Genomic DNA, 19,753 nt, shown 5'->3' on the forward strand with positions numbered 1-19,753 from the left:
TTAACAAATGATCACATGTTTTTTCATAATCTTGCACACAAACTTCACCTCAAACCAGTTTCACTGATGGAAAACATGAACCAGGCAAAACAACCACATTTGGGGAATAACAATGAACTTTTAATAAGCACTGAATATATCTACATACACATAAGTCCACACCAAAACAGCTTTTTATGCATTCAATAACACATTATACATGAGATTAATTTGCTCATGGATGACGTTACTGAGCTACCTATTAAGGGGAAAGGCAAGCTAAACCAACTGATCAATAAGTCAATTTAACTCTAGAGCTGAGCAATGATCAATTTATCAATCCAAATTAAAATCATTAGCTCAGTGTCAGAAATAAACTACACTCTATCATGGACCTCGAAACGCTAGAGATGTCAGAACAGAAATCACCCAGTAAATATCAGAATCTTAATCAATAGCATAAAATTCAATGTAATCTGTAAAGAGATGTATCTCTTCTTATATTTTTGATGTAATTATAAATAGTACTGAGCAATATGCCATGCTTACATTACATTTGTTAATCATATTTATATCTGTATAATCTGTGATCGCCCCAGTAGTAGGGGGTTGGGTCAAATATATTGGGTCTCTTGCAATAAATCACTTCAATTCCCCAAGTCATTGCATCACTCTGATTTTTGACAACCCTCTGATACACAACGGTTATCACACTTATTTTGAGTTATTTAAATGTGAAACAGCTATATGCTTCTGCTGGTGTTATTTTTCTCACATCTGCAGTTGTGCTGTTGTTGTTTTTAAGTCGTGTGATGGACGGTGTTCATCAGTTGGTGTGGATGATGCTCAGCTGCCCCTCCTTCCTTCTTGTTTCTGTGCTTGGTGTTTGCTTGTTCATGCTGAACATCTGCTTCAAGTTCCGATTTGTCCGAAAGGCCTTAAAGCTGAAGAAGTAGATGACCGGATCCAGACAGACATTGAGGACTGACAGTAAGATGGTCCCTTCAATCAGGTAGTGCAACACCAGGCGTAAGGAGCAATACCTCTTCAGTAAGGCACTGGGAATAATAGAGAGGTGGTAGGGCACAAAACAAACAAAGAAGATGCTGACCAGCACCAACAGTTTCCTGCTTGACCTGACATGTCTTTTGGAGCTGGAGGATTGCGGCTGCCTCTGCTGTGCCAGCAACGCAACGTGGCAGACACTGTAGTAGAAGAAGATCATGCAGACAAGGACGAACAGGAAGATGGCAGTGGAGCAGATGTGGAGGATTTTGTAGAATACAATGACCTGGGGGCTTTCCAAGGCGTCACATTTGTCAGGGACAAAGGTCAATTCTGGCTTGGTGAGGTGCCACAGGGTGATGTAGGAGATCACAACAGCCAGGAGGAAAACCCAGGTTACCATGGAGATGATGCGGGCAGCCTTCACTGTCTGCAGGAAGTACGTTCTTAAAGGATGGATGATCTTAAAATACCTAGAGAGAGAAGAGGCAGATGTTTCAAAAACATAGCAGACAACAAGGTGGGGTGATGTTGCTTCCTGGATCAAATAAGACCAAAGCCACCCAGCCTACTTGTCAGCAGCGATGTAACCCATGAACAGGATGCTGGCGTACATGTTGACGTAAAATGCGCAGCAGGCAAAAGTGCAGTAAATAAGGCGGAGGGTGAGAGAGCTGCTGACATAGTTGGCTATGTAGAAGGGGAGGCAGAGGCAGAGCAGCAAGTCAGAGGTTGCCAGGTTCTTCAGGTAGACCATCATGATGTTGGACACCTGCCGCTGAGCTGAGCAGAAGTAAACCTTCAGGGTGAAGCCATTGAGGACCAAACCCACCTGGAGAAGAAACAGCAAGGAATGAGAGGGTGAAGAAAATAGTGATTTTACTGACTTGTCTTTGTGGTCTACATCATAAATGAATCAGTCTTTCCTCAAAAACAATCATACTTTTCTATTGAGAGAGAATCTCAAACCCCCCTACCTTCAGACCTCCACATACTTCTTAATCAGTCACTGAGTGAAATGATTATTGAATTGTTTCTCAAAATTTCTTGGCTTTCTGTTTATGGCACCTACCTTGCCCCCTGATCGCTGCAGCGGTTTCCTTTTGCCATCAGCTTCAGCATATGAACTCCATAGAAATCTAAACCCGGTGCCAGTGGGCCATCCAGCAGAATTATGGCTGGTTTTGTGCCTTTCAGCACATTTATAAGACAGTGCTCCTTATCAGTAGCTGTGGCTATTGTTTCTACTTTCTCAGATCGGCTTCCTTTTTAGTGAAGTCCATTTTTGGTTGTTTATTGTGTTTGAGTTTTGGATTTTTCTAAATTGTCAAAGAAATCCTTGGTTTTGTACTTTTACCTCAGTTTTCCTCTTGTTTTTCCTCCAGTTATCCCAGTTGAGACTCCCCTCTTCCCCTAGACATTTTCGGCATTGTAACAACAGGTCTGACAACATACAACTCAAGCCAGCCTTGTTTAGTCCAGTTGAATGGGACCTTTGTTGGTTTTCTTCCTTGCTGCTATTTGGTTGTGCAGATCTGAACTCATCAATTGTACTCAGACCAATATTACCACATAGACACCCTTTAGAGGAAGTGGAAGGAGGAAGTAAGCAGTTGCTCTTATACTTACATCCAGTCTTAGGAGGGTTTCAGAATAAAAAATAACCCTAACCCGAAACCTCTGTTCCCTCTTCCCTTTAGACTTTTAGACCCTTTTTCACTTATCTTCAAGAAATATTTGATCACTTATTTAGAGAGATATGATGGTGTTTCCTCACTTCCTGTTTTTAGTAAGTAAGTTTTAGGTCAGCTTTGTTAAACCACATTTTTGTGGTTGCGTCTAGATAGATGAGTTACTGAACGTTAAGCCTGCCTGTGACAGCTTGGTATGGTTCCTATATGAGAATATTCAAAGGACAGATTCCCCAGCTCATACCAGAGGAGATGGTTGTAGTGATGTCAGGCTCAGCTTGGCAGTGGGCAACAAAACAGGTGCTTTCACCATCAGTATGCATCAGAGATGAGTTCAGGCAGTTTCAGGTGCTCTACAGGCTCCATCTGTCTGAGAGCAGGTTGGCTAGAATCATGTAACTAAGAGCCTGCCAACCTCAGTCATATGTTTGGGCAGGTCACAAATTAACTAAATTCTGGACAGATATATTCAGAACTTTTTCACTCATTTACAACAAAGATATCGATCCTAACCTCTGACCTCTATCTTTGGTTTAGCACCAGATGAGATGCAGTTATGGCAAACACCTTAAATACCTTAAATACACTGTCTGACACTCTTCTCATAAGTTCTATAAGGTCTGGATACAGTTTCTCTTTTTTTTAACATGAATTCTGCTAGTCAGTCTAATCATAAACTATATAAATAATCTATTTCATTCATGATAAGCATTATTTATTTATCCGGCCTCTGTCAGCCGAATTGGTATGTGGTATAGTGTTATCCTTTTTGTATTACTTTTATATGAATATGTTTGTTAACAGACTGTGATGTGAATATTTGAAACTCACCACACACACCAGACTGTAGGCCAGTGCAAAGAAGAGGTGGCCTGATTTATCAATGTGTTCACATTGACTGTTGACTTGGCTCTGGGTGTTAGCTGAGGACTGGTTGGATGATGAGGTCACGTCCATTTTTGTCTCTGGAGTTTCTAACAGAGGGAAGACAGTTATATGTAAAGTGTAAGAAAATTATTTAAATAACATTGGAAACACAGGAACTGGTGGTAGCAAATCAACACAGCATCATCAATGTCACATGAAAAGGTTTTCAGTTACTTGAAACTTGCAGATTTCTTCTGTAGTTTGACTTGTAAATTCAGTGGTTGGCTGTAATTTCCTTTTTTTAAACAGTGATATTTTATTCACCATATACTGTTTAGTTTTCTCTGAATCATCTTTCCTTGCAGCCCAGATTCTCCTCTGACCTCCAGCTGTTTCTGAAGTTATTTGCACAACATCTGCATTAGTAAAGAGCTTAACCTTAACTGGCTTGAAGTGTGACCCACACCTTGATCTCCAGCCAGTCAGAATAAGCCTGTTTACCTACAGTAATGTCTGCAGCTGTAAGACAGTATTCAGAGTAGGTATCTCGCACAATGAAAATCATTATTCAAATGTAGCTGCAACTATACTTTAGCACACTTCCAGTATCCTGCTTTGCTCGTTATGTTGGCTGAGATGCAAACCCCATCTATAGAAGTTGGGTTTGTGGGCTCATGCTAAAGCTTCTCGCACATTTGTTTTGACTTTCTGGTGTGATGTAGTATCGAGTATCACTTTATTTTTTTCACACCCATATTTCATACCTTTCCTAGTTGCTTTTGTTGCTTAGATTGGTTAGGGTTAGGGTGAGAATATCAGGGTCAAAGCCAATCACAGGCAAATATTTACTCAACACTTGTTATTCTTGCGAAGGGAATTTCAAAATTTAGAGATGTAGAAACAAGCCATTTTACAGAGTAGGAGGTCCACCATCACCCTCATCCATCCCAAGGATATACAGGATTATAATCAGAGACCTTCTACTAAAACTCTGCCAACCTGTTCAGCAAAATGAGGATGAATATCACCAATCAGTCTGGAGGATTACTTCTCTCCATAGTAGACACCTTTAGACCCCAGACGAGCTAAACATACAGTACAGCTTCACAGGACTTCTTAATACTCTCATTTAACCTTTACATACTTTCAGGTAGTTATTCATTTTAAATTGTTGAATCAAAGTCTTCCCTTCAGTCTATTTCCAAATTTTAGATTAATTAGTTTGTTCAAGTATAAAGTTACGTGCAGCACTCACCTGTCTGTGTTCCTGATGTGGACGTGGGATATCAGGTGTGGCTCTGACTAACAGTTTCGAGGAGCAAAGCTGATCATGATGGTCATTTGCAAGTCAAAAAACAAAACATGAAAACAAAACATGACACCCACACAAACAGACACAATGTTCACTGATGTTGCGTCTTTGTCATAAGAAGAATATTATGTGTTAAAGTAACATAAACAAAGCAAAGGCTTAAAAGTTAGATTTTTGGATGTAGAGTTATGTGTTTGTTGTTGTTTTTATATATTTATTGCATGTTCTCTTTTTTTGCTCATATGTATGTTTGACTGGCACCGGACAACGATTCACTCCACAATACGTGTGAATTCATATATGGTTGAGAAACAAATTAACTTGAAGGTGAACATTGCAGGTTTCAACATGTTAAGACAAAAAAATTACAACAAATGACATCAGCTGATGCAAAAAGTGTTTGGTGACACCAAACATTAGGGGCGTAAATCACAAGTTTTTTCACGATACAATATTATATCAGTTAAATGAACAACAACTCGATGTTTGCTGATATCACAAAGTCTGTCACAATATGATTCAGGAGGCAGCAATCGATATGAGACGATATCACAGCTGATTTAACACAATCACTTCCATTCATATCAAACCACTAAAAGCTACTAAAACACTGTTGCAGCTCAGGATGAATTCACAAGCCGGACTGTCTCTCACAGTGTCTTTTATTTATTTTCCACAATATAAAGTAGGAAACAATAACTTTGCAGTCCACCTGTGTGTCCTTAGCTGCTAAAGCAACTAGCATGTCAGCTCTCATGCTGGTTACAACAACAACTCTGAACTACGTTTTCATCTTATCTTGCCGCATTAAACATATTGTCTCTTGATGCCTCAGCAGCACCACCTGGTGGCGGAACTCAAAAAGCGCGCAACTCATTACTGAACTCAATGCATTGTAAATGAAACCATTAAATGAACAGAATTACACACAAAAATAAATCAGGGGGGGTCTCTAAATTCACAATATGAAATACCAACAATAATAAACATAAACAGTCTTGAAATAACTGACTCCTCACAACATAATTTTTATTTCTGAGCTCAACCATTTAAATGGACAACAATCTATTCTTTTTTAATAAAAAAAATCAGCTACTAAAATATTATCCTGTTGACTATAAAGTGCCACGTTTTGACACAGAGCTTTAAAAATTTCACATCTTATAAAATAAAATTGAGTGGTAGACTCACATCCAGAGTAAGAAAGCAGGAACTGGACCAAATAACTAAATCTGTAAAAGCTGCAGCTCCCAATGCAGGTAGACTGGGATCCACCTGCATTGGGAGCTGCGGATGTGTGTGTTTACTACACAGTTTTATTCACATCTTATGAAAGAAAACTGAAAGAACATTAAGTCACTATTTTTATACATTAAAGCAGCTGTTTAAACCTGCAGTGTTTACCGAGCTGCGGAGTAAAAAACGACACGATCAAAGACGAGCAGCACATTTCAGTGTTTCTGTGAGTTTACAGTAACGTGATGTGTAAGTTTACAGTAACGTGATGTGAGTTTACAGTAACGTGATGTGAGTTTACAATAACGTGATGTGAGTTCACAGTAACGTGATGTGAGTTTACAGTAACGTGATGTGAGTTTACAGTAACGTGATGTGAGTTTACAGTAACGTGATGTGAGAAGCATCTGATGACAGACTGTCTCTATAATCCAGCAGCAGACATGAAACTCGTCGATCTTTTACAGTCGTGTTTTTTATTTTTTGGGGACAAAACTGCTCAGGATAACTTCACGGACTTGTTTTCTGGCCGTTGCCATGGCGACGCCGGCATTTTGTTTGGAGGTGTACGCGCGCTCAGGCGGAGAGAGACGTGCCAGGCTTAAAAAGACTATAAAAGATATAAATATGAATTAAGTGTAAAAGATTAAAATGCATAAATGCAGGACAAGAAATGATGGAATATGTTTAAAAGTAATGTTGAGTATTACAGTTGATTTGGGGTAAAGTTCATTATTAAAATAAGAAGTTAAATAAGGTATATCACAGCAGTGTATAGTGTTTAATGCGCCATCTAGTGTCTTGTTCAGGTATTGCAACAACTAACAGGACTGAAGACAAAGCAAATAACTAAAATATATATGGTGGTGTCTCTTTTTAAGCACATTAACTTATTGGTAACTTTACTTTAACTGTTGGTAACTTTAGGTGATGTGAGTGAAATGGACATTTTATCATGCCTGATTATAATGTTTTATTCCTGTCTCTGCGGGTCAAAGATACCATACTTTCTCATTTTTATTTTTTTGCTGCGGTATGAAGTTTATTTGACATTAAGCCTCGGACCCCAACCATCAAACTGTGCCGCCAGCCACCAGCCCCCTTACGCCACTGTTCTTAAGTCTTTGTTTCCAAGCAGAAAGAGGCTTTATTTCTGTGTAGGTTTACAATCACAGCTGTGATATTTTAGGATGAGAATAGATTCTGAACAAGTCCTGTAGTCTTTATATTTACAGCCTGCTCTTTGATATCATCACCAACCTCAGTGGGGTCAGTCCATGTCCTGCTGAAGAAGTCCAGGAGCTATCCAACCAAAAATACAGCAACGCAACACACACACACACACACACACACACACACACACACACACACACACACACGGTAGGGTTGCAGTACATAAACTCCTCATTACAAAAGTGAACCAGGAAGCTGATACTTTACTGCAGTAAAATGACCTGTAATTAAAAATGAGCTGTACTTTAAAGTTATGAAAACCAACATTAAGCATCTTAGAATGACATTGGGCGTCCATGTGCCACCAAATGGACCGGACATATTTAATCTTACTGATGACATCATTATACACCTCAGATGTTTGTGCTTTATATTCCGTTAATATATCCAAGATCCCCTTTGATTTCGCTCTGGTGATAAGTACTCCAGCTAGAGTGGATGTTAAATTGATTATAGATGGTTTGTTATCTATGATTAAATGTAAGTGTTGGTGCAGTACTGTGTGACACCAGCAGAGGGCGCACTGTCTCCATCTTTACAGTCAAATGCCTCCTGATGATTTACTACTTCTCTACTTCTTCTATCAGGTCTTTGAGATCTGCATGAACCGTTGACTCGACCAGTATAGTGCCTGACTGCTCTCTGCTCTGCTTTAAAGATACAACACTTCGCAATCCTGCACTGAGGTGGAAAATAACTAAGTACTGTGCTTCAGTACAGTTTGAGGTACTTGTACTTTACAGTAGTACAGTTTGAGGTACTTGTACTTTACTGTAGTATTTCCATGTGTTGCTACTTTCTACATCTCAGAGGGAAATATTGTACTTTCTACTCCACTACATTTATTTGAGCTTTGATTTTCAATCCAGCCCTCAAAGGGTTGATGATTTTGGTTTCCACTGACTGTTATGTCATTTTGTTCCCAATCAATTAAACACTGTACATCAGTAAAAATTTTCAACTTGAAGTACACATAAGTCCACACCAAAATAGCTCTTTATGTATTCAAAAACACATCATCCGCGAGATTAATTAGCTCATGGATAATTTTATTGAGCTACTTATTAGGGTGAAAGACAAGTTAAACCAACAATAAGTCAATTTAATTCAAGAGCTGAGCAATGATCAATTTATCAATCCAAATTAAAATCATTAGCTCAGTGTCAGAAATAAACTACACTCTATCATGAACCTCTAAATGCTATAGATGTCAGAATGGAAATCACACAGTAAATATCAGAATCTTAATCAATAGCATAAAAATCAGTGTAATCTGTAAAGAGACAGGAGCTAAAACAGCCTGTTTCAGTCAGAGGCTGAACTGAGGGGCTGCATTAAGGACCAGTAGAAGATAAATAAAGAGTGAATCATGCAAAGTGGTGGTCCAAAAATAGAAGTTTAAAGCTGAAATGACCATAATAGGTTCTCTTTAAGTCCTTAGCTCAACTATCCAAACATTAGATTTCTTATGTTTATCTCACTGATGTGCTTAGCAGTGTGTCACTGTTGGTGGCTCTCGGCTGCCCTTCATTTCCCCTCTTTGCAATGTGGATGATCAGCTGCGCCCGGAACGCCTTAGACAACATGAAGTAGACGACCGGATCCAGGCAGACATTAAGAACCGACAGCAGGACGGTCACCTCCTTCAGGTAGTAAAACACTTTGCTCAAAGAGCACTGCCTGTGTAGGAAGATGTAGGGAAGGCGGACCAGGTGGTAAGGCACAAAACAAACGCAGAAGACGCTGACCAGCACCAACATTTTCCTGCGTGACCTCCTGAGCTTCTTGCAGCTGGAGGATGCCAGCTGCCTCTGCTGTGCCTGCAACACACTGCGGGAGGCGCTGTGGTAGAAGAAGACCAGAGAGACCAGGACAACCAGGAAGGTGATGCCGGAGCAGATGTGGATGATTTTGTAGAATACATGGACCTGGGAGCTGTGCAAGCTTTCACAACTGTTAGTGACAACAGTCGGAGCTTCCTGTGTGAGGAGTGACAGGGTGACATACATGATCACTGGGGCCAGCAGGAAAACCCAGGTTACCGTGGAGATGATGCGGGCAGCCTGAACTGTCCGCAGGAAGTGATTTCCTAAAGGATAGATGATCTTCAGATACCTGGAGAGAGGAGAGGCAGGCATCAGCAGATCATTTCACTGAGTATAAGTGATACTAATAGTTAAACCACGGATTTCATGAGGAATGATGATTCCAATATTGTTTCTAGAGAGGACAAGACTTTGTACTTTACTCCTGCAGTGATACGAGGACTTGACCATTTCAGTCAATATAATGTGGATGCAAAGAAAAAAGTTAATAAAGTATCAAACCTCTACAAAAAAGTGTTAACTGTGCTGAACACAGCATATTTTACCTACCTGTTAGCAGCGATGTAACCCATGAACAGGATGCTGGCGTACATGTTGAGGTACAATCCAAAGATGGCAAAGTTGCAGTAAACCATTTGGAAGGTGACGGAGCTGCTGATGTACTTGATGATGCGGAGGGGAAGGAAGAGACAGAGCAGGAAGTCAGAGGCTGCCAGGTTTCTCAGGTAGACCATCATGATGCTGGACACCTGCTGCTGAGCTGAGCAGAAGTAAACCTTCAGGGTGAGACTGTTGAGGACCAAACCCACCTGGAGAGGAAACAGAGATAGACATGTGTGCTGATTGGCAGACAGAGGAGGAGGAGGGAATGTGACTGTTATCTGAATATTTGACACTCACTACAAACACCAGAGTGTAGACCACCATGAAGAAGAGGTGAGCCTTTGTGTCTGTCTGATCACATTGATTGATATCATCATCATCATCAGCGGTCTGGTTGGTAAATGAGGTCACTCCCACTCCTACCAGCTCATCCATGTTTGTGGAGGTTCTAAGAAGACAGAAAACAAATCTATCATCTTTATACTGTTAAATACAGTTTGACACATTAATTATATATCCTACTGAACCATCAGCTGACTATATTGTTACAAATGTTTGGCTGGAAGAAACCTTTTGGATTCAGTCTAAAGGAGGTCCAGGTGCCCTTGTGTCTCTTAAACCAGCAGTCAGGTGTCCATATAACAGTGAAAGAGGTTTTCCTCTCTGTAATCATTCCTCCTGTTCATCATTGACTATTGAAACATCTCCTTCAAATGTGCTTTCAATATAAAGTGATGGAGGACTGTATCCACAGTGTGTCCACACAGTCATTTAAAGTATATGATCAGCTTCTATTGAGCTTCATCAGTCTGAGTTAGTCATATCAAGTGATATCTGACACATTTACAGTCTTTTTAGCATCAAATTCCCTCTTAGTGTTTCCCTGTTGAGCTGTGGTGGAAATATAGCAAACGTGACGTTGATAGTGACCCTAACGAGGCTGGGCCCACCCAAATGTACAACTGGCCCTTCCTAAATGACTGAGAGAACATGCATTTTCTTAACTTACAGACACAGTAACCACAAGGCTACCATGGTACTTCTGAATAGATTACCACATTTCACATGTGTCAACACGCTGTAAACTGGTTCATACCAGCAGTGTGCTCAAATAAACTGCGTGAAACGTCACTTCAACCTTGCAAATTGGTTGTACCACAAGCCTCAAAAATGGTCCTCATACATTCTGTTCATACACAGTCTATTTTATCTGACCTGTTCTTTTTATTCTTTGAATGTTAGTTTGAGTATAGGTTTAAAAGCTGAACCAAGGAAATGCAAATTGCCTTCAGTTACGTGCTTTATATACATGACCTCTGTTGCATTGTTTAACTATAGGTAACAGTGTTTATCTGTATGATCCCTGTTAAATAAACCAATTAAATAAAAACCTTGCACATAAGTTATCTAGGAAACATGAACTTTGGTTAACTTCCAAACTCTGTGCCCGCAGTTGTTTAAAACAGTTTCTTATGTTAAGTTTGTCTTGGAAAACATATGAATTTATATCATTTTTTAAAAATAAATCAAATTTCAACATAAGATTAGAAGCACAAAGAAGTGAGATACATGCAGCACTCACCTGTCAGTCTGTCAGTGAAGGCCTCAGATAGAAACTGCTTTGATGTTTCCTTCTGTGCAGCTTTTATTGACAGGAAGAACTGATCTGTGGTCATTGTGTGATACTGCTGCTCAGATGATGCTTCATCATTTCCTGTTTTTGTTTTTGTTGTTGTTGCTTGTTAGAGGATCACAAAAGAAAAAAAATGTTTTACTGGAACTGTTGCTATGTCACTTAACATCACATTAGCTCTGCTGCAGTCGAGAAGTTGGTATAAAAATCAGGCTTTGATCTCAGACTGGCCCACCAAAACCCACCTGCAGACACAGCTTCTCAAATGTGAATATTTGTGGGTTCTTTTGTCCTCTGTGACAGTAAACTGATCAGGCAAAAAAGACCTTTGACGACATCATCTTGGGTTTTGGGGAACAGTGACTGACTATAAACCCTACTTGCAGCGCTGTACAAAAGGCAATATCGGACTCAGGTTTGAAGCTCAATATGTTGGCATCATGAGAAACTAGATGAGATAATGAATCCATTGGTACCAATCATGTGATGCTAAGCTGCCGTGGCAGAAAAACAATAGTTTGGTTAAATTTGTGGTATGAAAGGGTTAAAAAAAATCTTGAAATATGTTCCTGTCACTATGCTGACACTTTCTGTGAGCACTTACACTGAACTCCACCACACTGTGGTCACACTCAAATGTGACTCAGTGAACTGGATGGAGGCTAGAATACGTGATCATTTGTTAACCAAATGATCACGTATTCTGTCCTTTGTCTGATCTTGCACACAATCTTCACCTCAAACCAGTTTCTCTGACATACTACAAAACAACCTGCTGCCTGTGCACTTCAATGTTTGGTTGAATTGTTCTTCTGTTTAGTGACGGAAATGTTTAAAAACTGATCTCAGTGGCTGGTCTTAATAAGAACGTGCCTCTGTGTAACAGGCACACATATAAACACATGTGGTTCATCATATGAAATGCATTTCACAGAGTAACTTGTTTAATTATGTTTTCACTCATTGCTCATTTGGTGAATAGTCTTGACCATTATTGTTTAATTTTCTCATGACAAATTATTACATGTGTCAGATGTGATGAATTGACACATTTTACAGATTTTTACATGCGATAATCGCTAATCACTTGGCTTAGCTGGGTTTTCGCCCTCACTTGCAGTGGTTGGTTGTTTGCAGGTCTGAGGATCCCCAAAGCAGATTATATGGTATTGTAAGGTCAGGGAAAGTGTTAAAAACAGGAAATGTTAGTGTTTTGACTGATAACGTCTGATACACGACGGATGTCACATTTATTTTGAGTTATTTAAATGTGAAACAGCTGTATGCTTCTGTTGGTGTTATTTTTCTCACATCTGCAGTTGTGCTGTTGTTGTTTTTAAGTCACGTGTGATGGACGGTGTTCATCAGTTGGTGTGGATGATGCTCAGCTGCCCCTCGTTCCTTCTTGTCTCTGTGCGAGGTATTTGCTTGTTCCTGGTGAACACTCTCTCCAGGTTCAGATTGGTCCGAAAGGCCTTACAGCTGAAGAAGTAGATGACTGGATCCAGACAGACATTGAAGACTGACAGTAAGATGGTCCCTTCAATCAGGTAGTGCAACACCAGGCGTAAGGAGCAATACTTCCTCAGTAAGGCATAGGGAATGAGAGTGAGGTGGTAGGGCACAAAACAAACACAGAAGACGCTGACCAGAACCAACATTTTCCTGTTTGACCTCATGAGCTTCTGGCAGCTGGAGGATGCCAGCTGCCTCTGCTGTGCCTGCAACAAACTGCGTGAGGCGCTGTAGTAGAAGAAGATCATGCAGACAAGGACAAACAGGAATGTGGTGGCGGAGCCGACGTGGATGATTTTGTAGAATACAATGACCTGGGGGCTTTCCAAGGTGTCACATTTGTCAGGGACAAAGGTCAATTCTGGCTTGGTGAGGTGCCACAGGGTGATGTAGGAGGTCATAAGGGCCAAGAAGAAAACCCAGGTTACCGTGGAGATGATGCGGGCAGCCTTCACTGTTCGCAGGATGTGAGTTCTTAAAGGATGGATGATTTTAAAATACCTAGAGAGAGAAGAGGCTGATTTTTTAAAAATATAGCAGACAACAAGGATGTGCTGATGTTGCTTCCTGGATCAAATAAGACCAAAGCCACCCAGCCTACCTGTCAGCAGCAATGTAACCCATGAACAGGATGCTGGCGTACATGTTGAGGTAAAAGGCGCAGGAGGCAAAGATGCAGTGGACCAGGCGGAGAGTGACGGAGCTGCTGACGTAGTTGGCTATATAGAAGGGGAGGCAGAGGCAGAGCAGGAAGTCAGAGGCTGCCAGGTTCTTCAGGTAGACCATCATGATGTTGGACACCTGCCGCTGAGCTGAGCAGAAGTAAACCTTCAGGGTGAAGCCGTTGAGGACCAAACCCACCTGGAGAAGAAACAGCAAGGAATGAGAGGGTGAAGAAAACAGTGATTTTACTGACTTGTCCTTGTGGTCTACATCATAAATGAATCAGTCTTTCCTCAAAAACATTCATACTTTTCTATTGACAGAGAATCTCAAACCCCCCTACCTTCAGACCTCCACATACTTAATCAGTCACTGAGTGAAATTATTATTGATTATTGTGTTTGAGTTTTGGATTTTTCTAAATTGTCAAATAAATCCTTGTTTTTTTACTTTTACCTCAGTTTTCCTCTTGTTTTTCCTCCAGTTATCCCAATTGAGACTCCCCTCTTCCCCTAGACATTTTAGGCATTGTAACAACAGGTCTGACAACATACAACTCATCAATTGTACTCAGACCAATATTACCACATAGACACCCTTTAGAGGAAGTGGAAGGAGGAAGTAAGCAGTTGCTCTTATACTTACATCCAGTGACGGACTGGGATAAAGAAACGGCCCTGGCATTTGCACCCACAAGCGGCCCAACTCGCAGATGCAGACCCAACGCACGGAAAGAGAAGCATTTTTGATAGCCCCAATGATGGTGCAGATAAACTCCCATACTTTCAACAACTGCATAAGAAAATTGTCATATCAATGCACAAATAAACCATTATGAATAGATTGTTAGAGCCAGCCGCTCCATAATAAAAACATTTGTCTTACCGTCATGCAGTTAACAAATTGCGAAGGAGCCTGCTCTTTTCCGCAACAAAAAAATGAATCCAATTTGGCGCATTTTTCACCCTCAAACAGCAGCGCTTTCTTGATCTTGTCTCTCTTTTTCTCCGCTCCCCCTTTCTGTCGCTTAGTGCCTCTATTCATTTTTTCTAACCAGTTAATCGTATAATCACCACCACAACCAATCTACTGAATGACTTGACCACCATTAGTCCAACTTCCAACACACAAATGCGCAGACGCGATTTACTACACTTTTTTACGCGATTTACTACACTGCCATGAAATTCCCAGAAGGCATTGCTTCATTTTAATTTTCTCAAACCATGAACATTTTTTAAAATCATAACAAGAAATTTCCCATCAAAAGTGAAGCAGGCTGATGTAAAACTTGAAATACACCATGACTATGATGTATACAGGTATGTGTGGTATAAATACCAATCAGGTCAACATTGTCAAGTACTGTATGCAAAATCATAAGAGATATGAAACCTAGAAGCGTGTTGGGAACTTGTTCAGCATGCAAGAGAGAGTGGGCCGCGTCAGTGCCACTAGGGGCCGCTGTGATCTATTTGGCGTGCTCGGCCGGTCTAGACCTCTGCGCGGCTGTTCTGGCATCTGCCTAATTGCCAGACCGACCAGTCCGTCCCTGCACCGGCCCAAATTGCCCGGTATGCCAGATTACCAGTCCGTGCCTGCTTACATCATACTTACATACTTACAAATAACCCTAACCCGAAACCTTTGTTCCCTCTTCCCTTTAGACTTTTAGACCCTTTTTCACTTATCTTCAAGAAATATTTGATCACTTATTTAGAGAGATATGATGGTGTTTCCTCACTTCCTGTTTTTAGTAAGTAAGTTTTAGGTCAGCTTTGTTAAACCACATTTTTGTGGTTGCGTCTAGATAGATGAGTTACTGAACATTAACCCTGCCTGTGACAGCTTGGTATGGTTCCTATATGAGAATATTCAAAGGACAGATTCCCCATCTCATACCAGAAGAGATGGTGGTAGTGATGTCAGGCTCAGCTTGGCAGTGGGCAACAAAACAGGTGCTTTCACCATCAGTATGCATCAGAGATGAGTTCAGGCAGTTTCAGGTGCTCTACAGGCTCCATCTGTCTGAGAGCAGGTTGGCTAGAATCATGTAAGTAAGAGCCAGCCAACCTCAGTCATATGTTTGGGCAGGTCACAAATTAACTAAATTCTGAACAGATATATTCACAACTTTTTCACTCATTTACAACAAAGATATCGATCCTAACCTCTGACCTCTATCTTTGGTTTAGCAGCAGATGAGATGCAGTTATGGCAAACACCTTAAATACCTTAAATACACTGTCTGACACTCTTCTCATAAGTTCTATAAGGTCTGGATACAGTTTCTCTTTTATTTTGAACATGAATTCCCCTCTGCTAGTCAGTCTAATCATAAACCCTCACCCTTTCTTAATCTATTTCATTTATTATAAATATTATTTATTTATCTGACCTCTGTCAGCCCAGTTGGTATTTGGTATAGTGTTATCCTTTTTGTATTACTTTTATATGAATATGTTTGTTAACAGACTGTGATGTGAATCTTTGAAACTCACCACACACACCAGACTGTAGGCCAGTGCAAAGAAGAGGTGGCCTGATTTATCAATGTGTTCACATTGACTGTTGACTTGGCTCTGGGTGTTAGCTGAGGACTGGTTGGATGATGAGGTCACGTCCATTTTTGTCTCTGGAGTTTCTAACAGAGGGAAGACAGTTATATGTAAAGTGTAAGAAAATTATTTAAATAACATTGGAAACACAGGAACTGGTGGTAGCAAATCAACACAGCAGCATCAATGCCACATGAAAAGGTTTTCAGTTACTTGAAACTTGCAGATTCTTCTGTAGTTTGACTTGTAAATTCAGTGGTTGGCTGTAATTTCCTTTTTTGGCTCATTATTATGAACAGTGATATTGTATTCACCATATGATGTTTAGTTTTCTCTGAATCATCTTTCTTTACAGCCCAGATTCTCCTCTGACCTCCAGCTGTTTCTGAAGCTATTTGCACAAAATCTGCATTAGTAAAGAGCTTAACCTTAACTGGCTTGAAGTGTGACACACACCTTGATCTCCAGCCAGTCAGAATAAGCCTGTTTACCTACAGTAATGTCTGCAGCTGTAAGACCATACTCAGAGTCTGATCCTGGATCAAGAGGCTGAGAGCAGGATGTTTATAAGATTGTACCAAAGGTATCTCGCACAATGAAAATCATTATTCAAATGTAGCTGCAACTATACTTTAGCACACTTCCAGTATCCTGCTTTGCTCGTTATGTTGGCTGAGATGCAAACCCCATGTACAAAAGTTGGGTTTGTGGGCTCATGCTAAAGCTTCTTGCACATTTGTTTTGACTTTCTGGTGTGATGTAGTATCAAGTATCACTTTATTTTTTTCACACCCATATTTCATACCTTTCCTAGTTGCTTTTGTTGCTTAGATTGGTTAGGGTTAGGGTGAGAATATCAGGGTCAAAGCCAATCACAGGCAAATATTTACTCAACACTTGTCATTCTTGAGAAGGGAATTTCAAAATTTAGAGATATAGAAACAAGCAATTTTACAGAGTAGGAGGTCCACCATCACCCTCATCCATCCCAAGGATATACAGGATTATAATCAGAGACCTTCTACTAAAACTCTGCCAAACTGTTCAGCAGAATGAGGATGAATATCACCAATCAGTCTTGAGGATTACTTCTCTCCATAGTAGACACCTTTAGACCCCAGACGAGCTAAACATACAGTACAGCTTCACAGGACTTCTTAATACTCTCATTTAACCTTTACATACTTTCAGGTAGTTATTCATTTTAAATTGTTGAATCAAAGTTTTTCCTTCAGCCTATTTCCAAATTTTAGATTAGTTTGTTTGTTCAAGTATAAAGTTACGTGCAGCACTCACCTGTCTGTGTTCCTGATGTGGAGGTGGGATATCAGGTGTGGCTCTGACTAACAGTTTCGAGGAGCAAAGCTGATCATGATGGTCATTTGCAAGTCAAAAAACAAAACATGAAAACAAAACATGACACCCACACAAACAGACATAATGTTCACTGCTGTTGCTTCTTTGTCATAACAAGAATATGCTGTGTTAAAGTAACATAAACAAAGCAACAGCCTTAAAAGTTAGAACAAGGTTTCAATTTATTTTGGATGTAGAGTTATGTGTTTATTGTTGTTTTTATATATTTATTGCGTGTTCATTTTTTTTTGCTCATATGTATGATTGACTGGCACCGGACAACGATTCACTCCACAATATGTGTGAATTCATATATGGTTGAGAAACAAATTAACTTGAAGGTGAACATTGCAGGTTTCAACATGTTCATACAAAAAATTACAACAAATGACATCAGCTGATGCAAAAAGTGTTTGGTCACACCAAACATTAGGGGTGTAAATCACAAGTTATTTCACAATACAATATTATATCAATTAAATGAACAACAATTTGATGTTTGCTGATATCACAAAGTCTGTCACAACATGATTCAGGAGGCAGCAATCCATATGAGACGATATCACAGCTGATTTAACACAATCACTTCCATTCATATCAAACCACTAAAAGCTACTAAAACACTGTTGCAGCTCAGGATGAATTCACAAGCCGGACTGTCTCTCACAGTGTCTTTTATTTATTTTCCGCAATATAAAGTAGGAAAGAATAACTTCACAGTCCACCTGTGTGTCCTTACCTGCTAAAGCAACTAGCATGTCAGCTCTCATGCTGGTTACAACAACAACTCTGAACTACGTTTTCATCTTCTCTTGCCGCATTAAACATATTGTCTCTTGATGCCTCAGCACCACCACCTGGTGGCGGAACTCAAATAGCGCGCAGCTCATCACTGAACTCAATGCATTGTAAATGAAACCATTAAATGAACAGAATTACACACAAAAATAAATCAGGGGGGTCTCTAAATTCACAATATGAAATACCAACAATAATAAACATAAACAGTCTTGAAATAACTGACCCCTCACAACATCATTTTTATTTCTGAGCTCAACCATTTAAATGGACAACAATCAATTTTTTTTAAATAAATTAAAAAAATACTAAAATGTTATCCTGTTGACTATAAAGTGCCACGTTTTGATATAGAGCTTTAAAAATTTCGCATCCTATAAAAGAAAATATTGAGTGGTAGACTCACATCCAGAGTAAGAAAGCAGGAACTGGACCAAATAACTAAATCTGTAAAAGCTGCAGCTCCCAATGCAGGTAGACTGGGATCCACCTGCATTGGGAGCTGCGGATGTGTGTGTTTACTACACAGTTTTTTCACATCTTATAAAAGAAAACTTCAAGAACATTAAGTCACTATTTTTATACATTAAAGCAGCTGTTTAAACCTGCAGTGTTTACCGAGCTGCGGAGGAAAAGATGATGTGAGTTTAACGTGATGTGAGTTTACAGTAACGTGATGTGTGTTTACAGTAACGTGATGTGAGTTTAACGTGATGTGAGTTTACAGTAACGTGATGTGAGTTTACAGTAACGTGATGTGAGTTTACAGTAACGTGATGTGAGTTTACAGTAACGTGTTGTGAGTTTACAGTAACGTGATGTGAGTTCACAGTAACGTGATGTGAGTTTACAGTAACGTGATGTGAGTTTACAGTAACGTGATGTGTGAAGCATCTGATGACAGACTGTCTCTATAATCCAGCAGCAGACATGAAACTCGTCGATCTTTTACAGTCGTGTTTTTTATTTTTTGGGGACAAAACTGCTCAGGATAACTTCACGGACTTTTTTTCTGTCCGTTGCCATGGCGACGCCGGCATTTTGTTTGGAGGTGTGTGCTCGGGCGGGGAGAGACGTGCCAGGCTTAAAAAGACTTTATAAAAGATATAAATATGAATAAAGTGTAAAAGATTAAAATGCATAAATGCAGGACAAGAAATGATGGAATATGTTTAAAAGTAATGTTGAGTATTACAGTTGATTTGGGGTAAAGTTCATTATTAAAATAAGAAGTTAAATAATGTTTATCACAGCAGTGTATAGTGCTTAATGCGCCATCTAGTGTCCTGTTCAGGTATTGCAACAACTAACAGATTACAGTAAAATCAGGACTGAAGACACAATAACTAAAATATATGTCTCTTGGATATCTAGGTTTGTTATCTATGATTAAATGTAAGTGTTGGTGCAGTACTGTGTGACACCAGCAGAGGGCGCACTGTCTCCATCTTTACAGTCAAATGCCTCCTGATGGTTTT

At 39.9% G+C, this 19,753-nt stretch overlaps 1 protein-coding gene across 1 annotated transcript; it reads right to left on the reverse strand.

Annotated features, from left to right (window-relative positions):
• Positions 1 to 805: 805 nt before the first annotated feature.
• Positions 806 to 18,247, reverse strand: LOC128360020 (uncharacterized). The gene is made up of 10 exons (XM_053320334.1): positions 18,217 to 18,247; positions 16,065 to 16,207; positions 13,502 to 13,761; positions 12,814 to 13,401; positions 10,050 to 10,200; positions 9,699 to 9,958; positions 8,828 to 9,438; positions 3,507 to 3,649; positions 1,557 to 1,816; positions 806 to 1,457 (listed from the first exon to the last, which is right to left on the reverse strand). The coding sequence occupies exons 1-10, from the start codon at positions 18,245 to 18,247 to the stop codon at positions 806 to 808; spliced, it is 3,099 nt and encodes a 1,032-aa protein (XP_053176309.1).
• Between the last annotated feature and the right edge of the window lie 1,506 nt (positions 18,248 to 19,753).

The sequence above is a fragment of the Scomber japonicus genome, chromosome 6, assembly GCF_027409825.1.
Source record: "Scomber japonicus isolate fScoJap1 chromosome 6, fScoJap1.pri, whole genome shotgun sequence".
Classification (NCBI taxonomy): domain Eukaryota; kingdom Metazoa; phylum Chordata; class Actinopteri; order Scombriformes; family Scombridae; genus Scomber; species Scomber japonicus.